This window comes from Symphalangus syndactylus, chromosome 14 (assembly GCF_028878055.3).
Source record: "Symphalangus syndactylus isolate Jambi chromosome 14, NHGRI_mSymSyn1-v2.1_pri, whole genome shotgun sequence".
In the NCBI taxonomy this organism is placed as follows: domain Eukaryota; kingdom Metazoa; phylum Chordata; class Mammalia; order Primates; family Hylobatidae; genus Symphalangus; species Symphalangus syndactylus.
Genome location: NC_072436.2, coordinates 9578971 through 9592540, shown reverse-complemented (window position 1 = coordinate 9592540; position 13570 = coordinate 9578971). Strand labels below are relative to the sequence as shown.

General features: G+C 53.5%; 1 protein-coding gene across 4 annotated transcripts in view; it reads right to left on the bottom strand.

Annotated features, from left to right (window-relative positions):
* MXRA7 (matrix remodeling associated 7) overlaps positions 1-12933 on the bottom strand; it is a 40070-nt gene extending 27137 nt beyond the window's left edge. For 2 of the 4 annotated variants that reach the window (XR_008650816.2, XM_055242204.2), the window contains exon 1: positions 12512-12933. Coding sequence is in view for 3 of the 4 variants with exons in the window: in XM_055242204.2 (XP_055098179.1) it covers positions 12512-12853 (342 nt within the window). In the remaining variant the exon portion in view is untranslated. The remainder of the gene's footprint in view (positions 1-12511) is intronic. The other 2 variants (XM_055242205.1, XM_055242206.2) reach the window with 2 other exon arrangements.
* Positions 12934-13570: the final 637 nt, after the last annotated feature.

Below are 13570 nucleotides of genomic sequence, written 5' to 3'. Positions count from 1 at the left end.
CATTCTCCTGCCTCAACTTCCCAAAGTGCTGGGATTACAGGCAGGAGCCACCACACCCAGCCCTCATCCAGCTTTAAGAACATCTTCAAATGCCAACTTCATAATGCTTTTCCTGCTCAAAACCCATGCCACCTGCCTACATTGCCTGACCTTGTTCAATTTCAATAATCTCTGTTTCTCCAAGTTCTACTTCCAGATTCTCCTGCCATCAGACTGGGTGAGGTCTCTCTCCTCGATGGCTAAGAACCGGGGGTGCCACTGGGTAGGGGTGGTGGGCTGGGACTTGGGGTGCTCTTTGCACCATGGCCTCAGGAATGTGATCTGTCCTTCCACATTCACCTCTGCACCCCTCTCCTTCCTCTGTCTGGGCAGGGGTCCCCCAAGGTCACAGGACCTGATTTGCAGGCCCTTTAATTCTACCCTAGGTTTGCAGAGACTGCTGCAAGGAGGAGGGGACAGAGTAAAAGGGGCCTAGACTGCCGCCCACAGCAGCTCTGTTTTTGCTTTATGTCTTGGGCTTCCATAAGACACTGAAGAGGCAAGAAGGGATCCAGTGTTTTATTATCATCATTTTTTTTTTAATTTACTTTTGCGACTGAGTCTTACTCTGTCGCCCAGGCTGGAGTGCAGTGGCACAATCTTGGCTCACTGCAACCTCCACCTCCTGGGTTCAAGCGATTCTCCTGCCTCAGCCTCCCAAGTAGCTGATTAGTCCCAAGTAGGGATTACAGGCAAGCGCCACCACACCTGGCTTTTTGTATTTTTAGTATGGACTGGGTTTTGCCATGTTGGCCAGGCTGGTCTCGAACTCCTGACGTCAGGTGATCTGCTTGCCTCAGCCTCCCAAAGTGCTGGGATTACAGGCGTGAGCCACCGGACGTGGCCAGGATCCAGTGTTTTAGAAAATGTTAGAAAACCACTGATCTAGCGTGGCTTCCACCTAAGGAAAAACACTTGCTGATGGAACCTTGGACGAACTGCTGGTATCCTGTCTCTGTTTGAACGCTTCTGGGACAGGAAACTCATTACCTTACAGAGCAGTCTTCCTCTCTGGGGCATAACATAACAGCGCGAGTGCCAGAACTGCAGGCGGCTGTGCAGGGCGCTGGGCTAGAGGCCTGGGCAGGGAGAGAAACAAGATGCCTTCCTGCTGCCCCAGGTGGGAGACAAAGAGACAGGACCTGCCTCTAGGCAGGAGCCCACAGTGATTTCTGTTCTTTCTTTTTGTGGCATTGTGGCGTATTTATTCAACAGGTGCCTACTGCGTGCGGGCCTGTTGCGGGAGCTGGGAGGTAGCGGGCAAGGGCCCTGCTCTCCGGAACAGGCGTTCCACTGCAGCAGACAAGGCACACTGAAATAAAAGATGACCTCAGACCGGATGAAGTGATATGAAGAAAGCCAAACGTGACGATGCACTGGAGAGAGAGAGTGGGCGGGTGGCAGGGGGGACTTTACATCTGCTCACAGGGGCAAGGACACGGAGAGGACAGAGGTGAGGACCGGCTGTGTGGAGGCTCAGGCAGGGAGGGGTGTGCTGGGCAGGGTCCTGATGTGGGCACAGGGCTGGCAGGTCTAAGCACCAGAAAGGAGTCTGTGGCTGCGGGGGGCTGGGAGCAGATGCCGAGTAGGCAGGGTCTCCCGGGCCTGGGGCTGTGGGAAGTTTGGAATTGCACGCGGAGGGCTGTGAGCAGGGGCCGTGGGGTGTGCTCTCTGTGCTAGGAAGGTCATGCTGGTTGCTGGAAGAGCCTGGCAGGGGTGGGGAGGACGGGAAACAGGGAGACCAGTGAGGAAGTCACTGAACAGCCACCGAAGCAGGAGCCAGAAAGATGAGAGGAGGGAGGGCTGCTCTTGGGACACACTCTGGAGAGGTGACCAGAATTGCAGACAGCAGGTCTTTAGGGCGTGAAGGAGGCGGGGATGACCTGGGCTTTTGGTCTGAGCAGCTGAGCGTGGGGGGGTGGATCCGGGATGAGATGAGGAATGCCTGGTGGAGGGGCGGCAGAAATGAGGCACTCGTCAGCGTGTTGGGCTGAGGTGCACGTAGACAAGCCAGGGGCCAGGGAGCTCAGGGGAGGCGAGAGCTGGGCGTATAGATGTGGGTACCATCAGCTGTTGGTCAGGGGAATGGGGGCGGCAGGTGTGTTCTGGAAGGCAGCAGGCGGGCCTGGTCTAGGAGTCCTGCAGCTGATACTATGGGCATGAGCTCTTCCAGCAGGGCAAAGAGCAGGAGTGTGCTGGGCAAGCCGCTGACAAGGAGGGAGTATGTTGCAGGTGGGGGTGTCTGGGGAGAGACCGGATCACCCTTCCTGCGAGGAGCTGACCCCTTCCGGGCCCCAACCCCCGCCCAGGGCCGACTGTCGCGTTCCAATGTCCAAACCAAAAGCATCGTCCTGCATTCCAACCTCACATCCCAATCAAGGGCACATTCACAAGCCCTAAACAAACTCTTGCTCAGATGACTGGAGCATGCCAGATTCAATCCTATCAGATTAGCAGTTTTTGGCAAGTTCCTACAAAGAGGATTTAGAGGACACCAAAAGCTTCATTTAAAAAACAAAAAAGGAAAACAACAATAACAACGAAACACTCTTGGGCAGCAATCTGTACTCTCCGCAACCCCTATCAGGGAATATCAGGTCGAATTCTAGGTGCTACATTTTGAGACAGAGAAAATATAAGACAGAGAAGAAAACTAAGAGACGAATAAAATCCGATGGAAGAGGGTTGGAGAAAATGACTTAATTTTATGGGGGAAAACCAGGTTGAACAATTTTGACCATGACCAGCTTTAAATATAGTAACAGAAGATAAGGGCTGGGCACAGTAGTTCACATCTGTAATCACAGAGCCTCAGGAGGCAGAGGCAGGAGGCTGGATAGAGGCCAGGAGTTCGAGACCAGGCCTGGGCAACATAGCAAGATACCATATCTACAAAAAGTTTAAAAATTAGCTGGGTGTGGTGGTGTGCACCTGCAGTCCCAGCTACTCAGGAGGCCGAGGCAGGAGGATCCCTTGAGCCCAAGAGGTCAAGGCTGCAGTGAGCTATGATTGTGCCAATGCACCCCAGCCTGGTTCTCTAAATAAATAAATAAATAAAAGAAGAAGAAGAAGAAGAAGAAGAAGAGGAAGAAGAAAGAAGGAGAAGGAGAAGAAGGAGGAGGAGAGGAGGAGGAGGGAGAAGGAGAAGGAGAAGGAGAAGAAGGAGAAGGAGAAGAAGGAGAAGGAGAAGGGAGAAGGGGAAGAAAGAAGAAGAAAGAAGAAGAGGAGGAAGAGGAAGAAGAAGAAGAAGAAAAGGAGAAGGAGAAGGAGGAGGAGGAGAAGGAGAAGAAGAAGAAAGAAGAAGAGGAAGAAGAAGAAGAAGAAGAAGAAGAGGAGGAGGAGGAGGAAGAAGAGGAAGAAGAAGAAGAAAGAAGGCGGCAAGTGGTCAGTTTTTAAAATCTCTTGAGGGCCGGGCGCAGTGGCTTAACCCTGTAATCCCAGTACTTTGGGAGGCCAAGGCGAGTGCATTGCTTGAGGGCAGGAGTTTGAGACCAGCCTGGCCTGTAACATGCGAAACCTCATCTCTACTAAAAATACAAAAATTAGCTGGGCCTGGTGATATGTGCCTGTAATCCCAGCTACTTGAGAGCCTGAGGCAACAGAATTGCTGGAACCCGGGAGGGGTAGGCTGCAGTGAACCAAGATTGCGCCACTGCACTCCAGCCAGGGTGACAGAGCGAGACTCCCTCTTAAAATACATACATATATGTGTGTGTGTGTGTGTGTGTATATATATATATATCTTGAGGAAGCCTCACCATAGGAAGAACTTCATGAAAGGCTAATGGCTGACTTGACTATGGAGTAGGGTTCCCTGCGGATCTCCAGCAGAGCACCACTGGGCTGGGGGCATTTTCTTCTCTTGAGGTAGGAGGATGGCTTGAGCCCAGGAGGTGGAGGTTGCAGTGAGCTGAGATTGCACCACTGCACTGCAGCTTGGGTGACAGAACCAGACCTTGTCTCAAAACAGCGAGATTTATCTCAGACTCTGAGTCCTCAGCAAGTAAGAATCCAGCCAGGAGAAATATGATGAATACTAAGGTCATCACACAAGAAGGCCCTTGCTGAGAATCTGCCAGGGTTGTCTCACCCAGAGGTCAGGTTGGTCAGCGGGTTATAAATGTGCACAAGGAGTTCTCACTTGAAAACATTAAATACACACATACATAGGCCACAAAACTGGAGCTGAAGGGTTGGGCACAGTGGCTCGCACCTATGATCCCAGCACTTTGGGAGGCAGCAGCCGGCAGACTGCTTGAGCTCAGCAGTTTGAGACCAACCTGCAACATGGCGAAACCCCATCTCTACAAAAAATACAAAACTCATCCAGGCGTAGTGGTGCGTGCCTGTGGTCCCAGCTACTTGGGCGGCTGAGGTAGGAGGATGGCTTCAGCCTAGCAGGCAGAGGTTGCAGTGAGCTGAGATTGTGCCACTGCACTTCAGCCTGGGCGACAGAGTGAGACTCTTTTCTTTTTAAAGCCAGTTAACTTTAGCAGTAGGAGGTTGTATATCAAGTTTAGTGACACTAATGTTAACAAGTTCTGATAACCCAACACCATTGGACCAGCCGAGGTCCTAGCTCAAAAAAAAAAAAGAATACATTGAAAAAAACAAACAAAAAACTGGAGCTGCTACCTGAAAAGTGGACAATGACTTCTGTAAGTTCTATGGCAATTCAGAGGCAACATCTGAAGATAAACAACTTCCATGAGTCCTGCAATGGGTTTTCTCTGGGCCATTAAATCTCATGTAGCCATTTTTTTAGCCAATGTAACCCTGTGTCCAGAAAACAGCATCATAGCCAGGCGTGGTGGTGGCCACCTGTAATCTCAGCTACTCAGGAGGCTGAGGCAAGCAGGAGAATCACTTGAACCCGGGAGGCGGAGGTTGCAGTGAGCTAAGATTGTGCCACTGCACTCCAGCCTGGGTGACAGAGGGAGAGGGGAGAAGGAAAAAGAAAATAGCATCGCTTCTACCGCCCCGCAGCAGGGAATAGAATGACTAGAATGACTGCTGCAGCACCCTCCAGCCTCTTTTTCAGATTTTTTTTTTTTTTGAGGCGGAGTCACTCTGTCGCCCAGGCTGGAGTGCAGTGGTGCCATCTCAGCTCACTGCAAGCTCCACCTCCCGGGTTCACACCATCCTCCTGCCTCAGCCTCTCGAGTAGCTGGGACTACAGGCGCCCGCCACCACGCCCGGCTAATTTTTTGTATTTTTAGTAGAGATGGGGTTTCACCGTGTTAGCCAGGATGGTCTCGATCTCCTGACCTCGTGATCCGCCCGCCTCGGCCTCCCAAAGTGCTAGGATTATAGTCGTGAGCCACCGTGCCCGGCCAGCTTTTTTTTTTTTTTTTTTTTGAGACAGAGTCTTGCTGCCCAGACTGGAGTGCAGTGGTGCGATCAAAGCTCACTGTAGCCTCTACCTCCATAACTCAAGTGATCCGTCTGCCTTGGCCTGCCAAAGTGCTGGGGTTACAGGCATGAGCCACTGCGCTTGGCCCTTTCCAGCCTTTTGACTAAGCAGCAAGCAATAAGAATGCTGAAAACAGGGCCGGGCACGGTGGCTCATGCCTGTAATCCCATCACTTTGGGAGGCCGAGGCAGGCTGATCATTTGAGACCAGGAGTTCAAGACCAGCCTGGCCAACATGGCGAAACCCCGTCTCTACTAAAAATACAAAAATTAGCCAAGCATAGTGGTGCATGCCTATAATTCCCAGCTATTCGGGAGGCTGAGGCAGGAATACTGCTTGAACCCGGGAGGTGGAGGTTGCAGTGAGCTGAGACTGCGCCACTGCACTCCTGGGCGACAAGAGCAAAACTCTGTCTCAAAAAGAAAAAAAAAAAAGAATGCTGGAAAAAGCTCTGCATGAGGTCCCCTTAGAGAAGGGGCTTCTGACCCTGACCTCCTCATCCTGTTCCATACATCTGTCCTTAACAGTGGCAAGCCCAGTGTGGCCAAATGCAGGTTGTTCCAGAAATACTCCTAACCATCAGGGATCTGGCATTTCTCCGGAAGACTGTTTACCAGAGGTCCAAGCTGGTCTCCCTCCTCCCACACTGTGGTTTAAGCTGACTGGGAAAGAGCAGGGTTACAGAAAGGAAACTGTCTGCATGCTCACCATTTCATTTCTAGCTCTCCAAAGCTAGGTGGCTTTTTTCTCAAGACATATTCTTTAAAAACGTACTCCTTCTTGCTAAGCAGAAAATTCTAGCTGACATTAGTCTGTAACCAAGACTCTTTCTCTCTGAAAGCACAAAGTTTAGCTATTAGGAAAGCCCCTGGACTTCTTTCATATATGGAAAAAAATTAAGTTATGCGCTCAAACAACTTTACAAAAAAACACCCACTGGAACTACTGAGCATGGGACTCTACCTACAGCCCTCCAAGGCATCTTCTATTCAGTTGCTCTGTATCGTTATAGTTACTGTGAATACAATATTTTATGTTCTACCTTTTTACTTATTTCATACTAATTTGCTAATGAATCCAATGTGCTAATTAATGAACATTTGGATTATTTCTAGTTTTTTCCCCAGTAAGTCACTAGGCCTGTTCTGGACTAAATATCTGTGTCCCCTGCAAATCCATCTGTTGAAGCCTTAACCCCCCGTGTGATGGTATTTGGAGGTGGGGGTCTTTGGGAGGTGAGATTTAGATGAGGTCACGATGGTGGAGCCCCTAGGATGCTATGAGGGCCCTGATAAGAAGAGGAAGAGACATCCCTCTCTCTCTGGCATGTGAAAGTACAGCAAGAAGGTGGCTGTCTGCAAGCCAAAAAGAGAGCCCTCACCAAAACCAGAACCTGCCAACACCTCCATCTTGGACTTCCCAGCCTCCAAGAGTGTAGGAAATAATGCCTGTTGTTTGAGCAACCCAGTCTGTGGTATTTTGATATATCAGCCTAAGCTGCTTAAAGACAAGGACCTAAAGTGATATAAACAACTGGCAAATATCTACTTGGCCCTCCACTACTTGGCTTCTGAGATTTTGCTAAGAGAACAGAAAGTAGGCCCACTCTGCCATCACAAAGGCCCACTCTGCCATCACAAAGGACCACACTGCCATCACAAAGGACCACAGTGCCATCACAAAGGCCCACACTGCCGTCACAAAGGCCCACTCTGCCGTCACAAAGGACCACACTGCCGTCACAAAGGCCCACTCTGCCGTCACAAAGGCCCACACTGCCGTCACAAAGGCCCACTCTGCCGTCACAAAGGCCCACACTGCCGTCACAAAGGCCCACTCTGCCGTCACAAAGGCCCACACTGCCGTCACAAAGGCCCACTCTGCCGTCACAAAGGACCACACTGCCGTCACAAAGGACCCCATTGCCGTCACAAAGGACCACACTGCCGTCACAAAGGCCCACACTGCCGTCACAAAGGCCCACTCTGCCGTCACAAAGGACCACACTGCCGTCACAAAGGCCCACTCTGCCGTCACAAAGGCCCACACTGCCGTCACAAAGGCCCACTCTGCCGTCACAAAGGACCACTCTGCCGTCACAAAGGCCCCCTCTGCCATCACAAAGGACCACACTGCCGTCACAAAGGACCCCATTGCCGTCACAAAGGACCACACTGCCGTCACAAAGGACCACACTGCCGTCACAAAGGACCCCATTGCCGTCACAAAGGACCACACTGCCATCACAAAGGCCCACACTGCCGTCACAAAGGACCCCATTGCCATCACAAAGGACCACACTGCCGTCACAAAGGCCCACACTGCCGTCACAAAGGACCCCATTGCCGTCACAAAGGAACACTCTGCCATCACAAAGGACCACACTGCCGTCACAAAGGACCACACTGCCGTCACAAAGGCCCACTCTGCCGTCACAAAGGACCCCATTGCCGTCACAAAGGCCCCCTCTGCCATCACAAAGGACCACACTGCCGTCACAAAGGACCCCATTGCCATCACAAAGGACCACACTGCCGTCACAAAGGCCCACACTGCCGTCACAAAGGCCCACTCTGCCATCACAAAGGCCCACACTGCCATCACAAAGGCCCACACTGCCATCACAAAGGCCCACACTGCTGTCACAAAGGCCCACTCTGCCATCACAAAGGCCCACACTGCCATCACAAAGGCAGGACAGATGATGGGGAAGTTCACCTGCTCCTGGGTCATTCTGGGAAGGCTAGGGTCTCTGCAGCTTCCAGAGCCCACATCTATGGTGAACAGGTTGGTGAGGGCAGAAGACACAGGTGGACCTGACAGCAGGGTGACTTCAGGGGAACCAGGGCCAAGTCACATGGTGAAGACAGACAGATGGAGGCTGTGCTACCCACTCAGACCACCACTGCCAGAGTGTCTGAAAAACCAACCCGTTTCCCAAGAAATTTCCCAAAGGAGAATGTTGGCTTCTTTGTTCTAACATTCTCTTTTGAAAAATTCCAAACCTACAGAAAAGTTGAAATAATAATACAATGACTACCATACACCCTTCACCTAGATTCACCAATGAACATTTTGCCATCTTCGCATTCTCTCTATCCACACCCACACTGTGTGAGTGTGCACTAACTATTTGAATCATGCCATGTCATCCCAAAATGTTTCAGCCTGCATCTTCCTAAGGATAAGGACATTGTTTACACAGCCATCTGCCGGTATCATACACAAAAAATTCAGCGTTGATTCAATAAGCTTACCTAACACAGCCATTCATTTAAAAAATGTCTCAATTATCTCCAGTATATTCTTTATAGCTCCCTTCTCTGATCGAGAATCCAATCAAGGATCAAGATTGTATTTATTTGTCATATTGCTTTAATCTCCTAAATCCCAATTAAATCTAGAAGAGTCTCTCAGTGTGCTTCATGACACCGGCCCACTGCCTTGCAAGAAGTCCCTACTCTGTCTTTTTTTTTTTTTTTTTTTTTTTGAGAGGGAGTCTCGCTCTGTCGCCCAGGCTGGAGTGCAGTGGCGGGATCTCGGCTCACTGCAAGCTCCGCCTCCCGGGTTCACGCCATTCTCCTGCCTCAGCCTCCCGAGTAGCTGGGACTACAGGCGCCCGCCACCACGCCCGGCTAAGTTTTTGTATTTTTTAGTAGAGATAGCGTTTCACCATGTTAGCCAGGATGGTCTCGATCTCCTGACCTTGTGATCCACCCACCTCGGCCTCCCAAAGTACTCTTTTATTTTTATTTTTTTATTTTTTATTTTTTGGAGACAGAGTCTCGCTCTGTCATCCAGGCTGGAGTGCAGTGGTACGATCTTGGCTCAACTGCAACCTCAGCCTCCTGGGTTCAAGTGATTCTCCTGCCTCAGCTTCTTCCAGGCACGCGCCACCACGCCCGGCTAATTTCTGTATTTTTAGTACAGACGGGGTTTCGCCATGTTGGCCAGGCTGGTCTCGAACTCCTGACCGCAGGTGATCCTCCTGCCTCGGCCTCCCAAAGTGCTGGGATTACAGGCGTGAGCCATCGTGCCCGGGCTCTAGTCTGTCTTTGAGCAGCTAGGCCCCAAGTACCAAGATACTTGAGTCCTGGCACAGACAAGAGATTTAACTCTAGTGCTATTCAAATGACCCTTGACGCTTTGCCAATTACCACTGTTTGGGAATCCGACCATCCAGCCTTGCTCCAATCCACACGTCCATTAGGTAAGAGGCCTGGCAATCCTAAAACCCCAACCTACACAGGAGCACCAAGAAAGCCCTGAGTCCTGGCCTGAAAAGAGGCCTGGCTCTTGTTCTTGACTTCGTTGGCTCATGATTCTTTGTGTGAACAGGACTTGCCTGTAATGCTTCCTCACAGCCCACCCTGCGCTAATTCTTAGGAGAGAAAAGAGGTTCTAGCAGTATCATTCTGCTTCTCCTCGGCCTCCCTGCCCTGGCCTGTGCTGCCCTGGGGAGGCAAGAGCTGCACTGATCTCATCCCCATTTCTTTGGTCCATTTTCAGGGTCTCAGCCTATAGTGGCCCCTCCACACTACATTGTCCTTGGCCAAAGGGGGCACCGCACCGTGCACCTAGGGGACGCTCCTGAGCGATCCCCAACAGCAGCTGAAGGCTGCTTCCCGGGGCCAGATCCTTCTCAATAATCAGCTTTGTAGTAGGAGGCAGCAGCTGCCCCACCCGCCCAGGCCTCCTTGGGAAGGGAGAGGACTGGATTAGAATGGAAGCAGTTAATGGAAAATGAAGAGGGAGGGGAGAGGTGAGTTACACGCTGCTCCCCAGGGCAGTGACTTCCGAGCTAACAGCAGGTGGAGTTACCCTCCTCCCTCACTGTTGGTGGGGTTCGCTTAGGGAGGGAGGGAGGGAGGGAGAAGGAGGCTGGCGGAGGGCATCGCCCCACTTCCCAACCCCGATTTGAGTTATCTTCCCCAGGGGGCGTTTTTCCCTATCTGTCCTCCAAGCCCCAGCAGTGTGATCACCAGAAGAAAGCACTGGAAGCTCTTGGAAACGTTGGAGCCCACTTCAGGACAATTTCTTTTCCTGTCCTTTCTTTTTTTCTTGTCACTGACTCGAAGCTCACCAAGACAATTTCTAAGCAGCTTCTTAGGTTAATGCTACCACTGGGAGTGGGTGGGATGACACAATATCTGTGTCCCCACAGCACCTGGCTTAATGTTTGCAGGCAGGAGTTTTGGAGGAGCTTTGGCCAGCTCAGGAAGGCCTGGGGACTTGAGCCCAAAGGGGAAGGGCACTGACTTCAATTGAATTCTCCTGTGGGGTGGGTTCTCTCAGGAGGGTGCCTTACCGGGAGGACAGACACAAGCCTCAAGTCATCCTCACTGGCACCTATGTCATGGGGGCTGCCTGGCACGCGAACCCCCATACTACCTTGTCCTTCAGAGCACCCATTCAGCTTCAGAGGACCTGCATTCACCCAGACAGAGGCAAATTATGCGAGGGGCCCTATTTAAACACCACTGAACCTATTCCTGTAGGTATCACGTGCTGAGAGCCGAAAGCCTTGTAGAAAGTTCTTTAAGCGCTGTGCCCCACAGGATTGAGATAAGACAGGGCGCCGCTAAACGACATTTTGCACTTCAGTTCAGAGCCTGGTGTGGGTGATAAAGGGCCAGCCCTGTAAGGCCAGGGCTGACTGAGGGTGCATGGCGGCTCCAGAACTGTCTAAAGGCCTCTCCTGCTCCCGCGAGACCTCGATGGAGGCAGGAATCCCAAATATGGGAGCAAACACAACAGATCAGCACATGTCCAAACCGCACCCCCTCCACCATCACCCCGTGAGGTCTGGAAGCCCACCCCAAGCAAGAACGGCAGGGCCTGCCCCCCCTCCACCTCATTAAATGTGGCTGGTTAGAATCCTCTCTAATGACACAATTAGTCACCCACTTGTCAAGCAAAGCGCCTGCTCAGAGGGGGTCTGGCGCACTTACTCAGCAAAGAGAAATGCCTCTGAGCACAGCCTGGCTGCCTCCTCCTCCCCCGAAGGGCTTCTCTCCAGGATAAACCATTGTGTCCAGCACAGGACAGAGTGGGCACGTAGACACGCAGACACGCTGACAACGCGCATCCCGGCTCTCCTCCCTTAAGAAAACGAGCTCAGGGCTAAGAACAAGGGATTACAATCCGACTAGAGACCCTGGCGGTGGCCTGGACCAGCCAAGCGTGGGGAACTCCTGGGAACATGGGCACACAGTATAGGGGCTGGGATGACTGGATGAGGGAAATCCGACTCCTCTCAGATATCCACAGGCAAGACAAGGTGGCCAAGGCCGAGCTGATGGACAGCACGGCGGGAGGCCTGGGGCAGAGGCAGGGAGGGCCGCTTTGGGGTGCTCACTGGTGCTCCAGGAGGGCTTTATCCTGCATCTTCACTCCATCCAGGCCCAGCTTACCTACAACCCGGGGGAGTCGGTGTAGGAGGGTGTTAGGAGATGTGTAGCTTGAAAACGACAATAAAAAGGACCTGCTGGGATGGGGTGCCTTTTCTTTCAGTCCCAGCCTACGGGCTTCACAAAACACCGCAGCACTGACTCTGAAATCTGGACTTCAAATTGGCTGAAAAAGAAAAGCCAGCTTTCCTCCCTCGCCCCCCGAAAGTACTACTTTATAAGCATCAAGATAACTCTCATGGCAGGCCTTGAAATAAGCCACAGGCACGTGGATTTGGGAACCGGTGGGCGGGAGGGGTCAGAGGTGGGTGTGGAGCAAAATTCCAAGCCCTGGTCGCGAGGCCTGGGAGCCAGCAGCTGCGGAGCACGCCCTGGGCTGGGAGAGGCCGAGGGGAGGGGAGAGCAAAACACCTCCAAACAAACTCCTTCGGGCTCGCCCCTCGCCACACTTTCTGGGGGAATGCGGCGAGTTTGCGGGGCTGCGGCTTAGCATGGCGAGACCTGCATTTCCTGCGGGCCGCGGGTTCTGCGCTTCCCGGGGGCAGCCTGGGCTGGAGGCCGCGGCCCCGCTCCCTGGCTCGGCGGGGAACGGCAGCGGCGGCCGCAGCCCCGGGGGTGGGGAGGGGGCCGCGGGGGCCCCGATGCGTACCTGCCTCGCCTCCGCCGCCTGCTCCTCCGCCTCCGCTGGCGCCGCCGCGGGATCCCCTGGCCCTTCGGGCTCCCCCGGTCCCGCAGGCTCCCCGGGCTCCCCCAGCCCCGCGGGCTCTCCAGGTTCCTCCGGCCCCGCGGGCGCGGCCGCCGGCTCGGGGGCGCAGGGGCGGGACGGAGCCGGGGCCCCAGTGGCCTCGGCCGGGGGCGCAGGTTCCGGGGGCGCGCGGGCAGGCTCCGGGCTCGCGGCCGCCCCACGCCGCACCAGCAGCCAGGCGAGCAGAAGGGCTAGCGCGGTGGCCAGCGCAGGCAGCGCGGCCAGTAGCTCGGCCGGCGCCTCCATCGCGCCGCGGCCGCCGAGTGCCGGCCAGCTGGGACCCCGAGGGAGCCCGCCGCGCCCCGTCGCCGCGCCCCGCCCCAGGGCGGAGCCCCCGTCGCCACGCCACGCCCCCGGCCCCCGGTGGGTGACGCACAGGCTGCGGGCGGGGGTGTTGAGGGGGCAGAGCCCTGACCACCTGGGAGGCACAGGAGGGCCAACCCCTGCCCGGCCTGGGCAGCCTTGACGCTTTGGGGCACAATTTAGCTCAGGTTCAATTTGAAATAATGTATGAGGTGCCCTTAGGTTGTCATCTTTGGCCTTGGTACGGCAGTTCATCTAAGAGCATTTTGGAAATGTAAGTGCTAGTTGGGGAATGCAGAGACAAGCAAACCCAGGAAGCTTCATGGAAACGGCAGCCTGGATTGGCTTGTAAAGCAATCATAAAGCCGGATTACGTTCAGCCACTGCCGTTTTTATAGGCATGTCAGGAGTTGCTTTTAATCCTTACGGTTGCCTTAATGCACTTTCACAGAGGACATCTCCAGATCCCGGCCAGTGAATGCTCCCTTCGGAGCTGAGGCCAGCAGCCTTCAACACAGGCCTCCCTGTAACAGTAACATGGCTCTCCCGCCCCTAGACCTGAAATTCGGCTGCAGGTCCTTGGTCAACGCTATTCCTTTTACCAGACTTTCTTCTTTGCACAATTCCAGAATTGGAGGGTGGGAGGGTGCAATGAAGGAA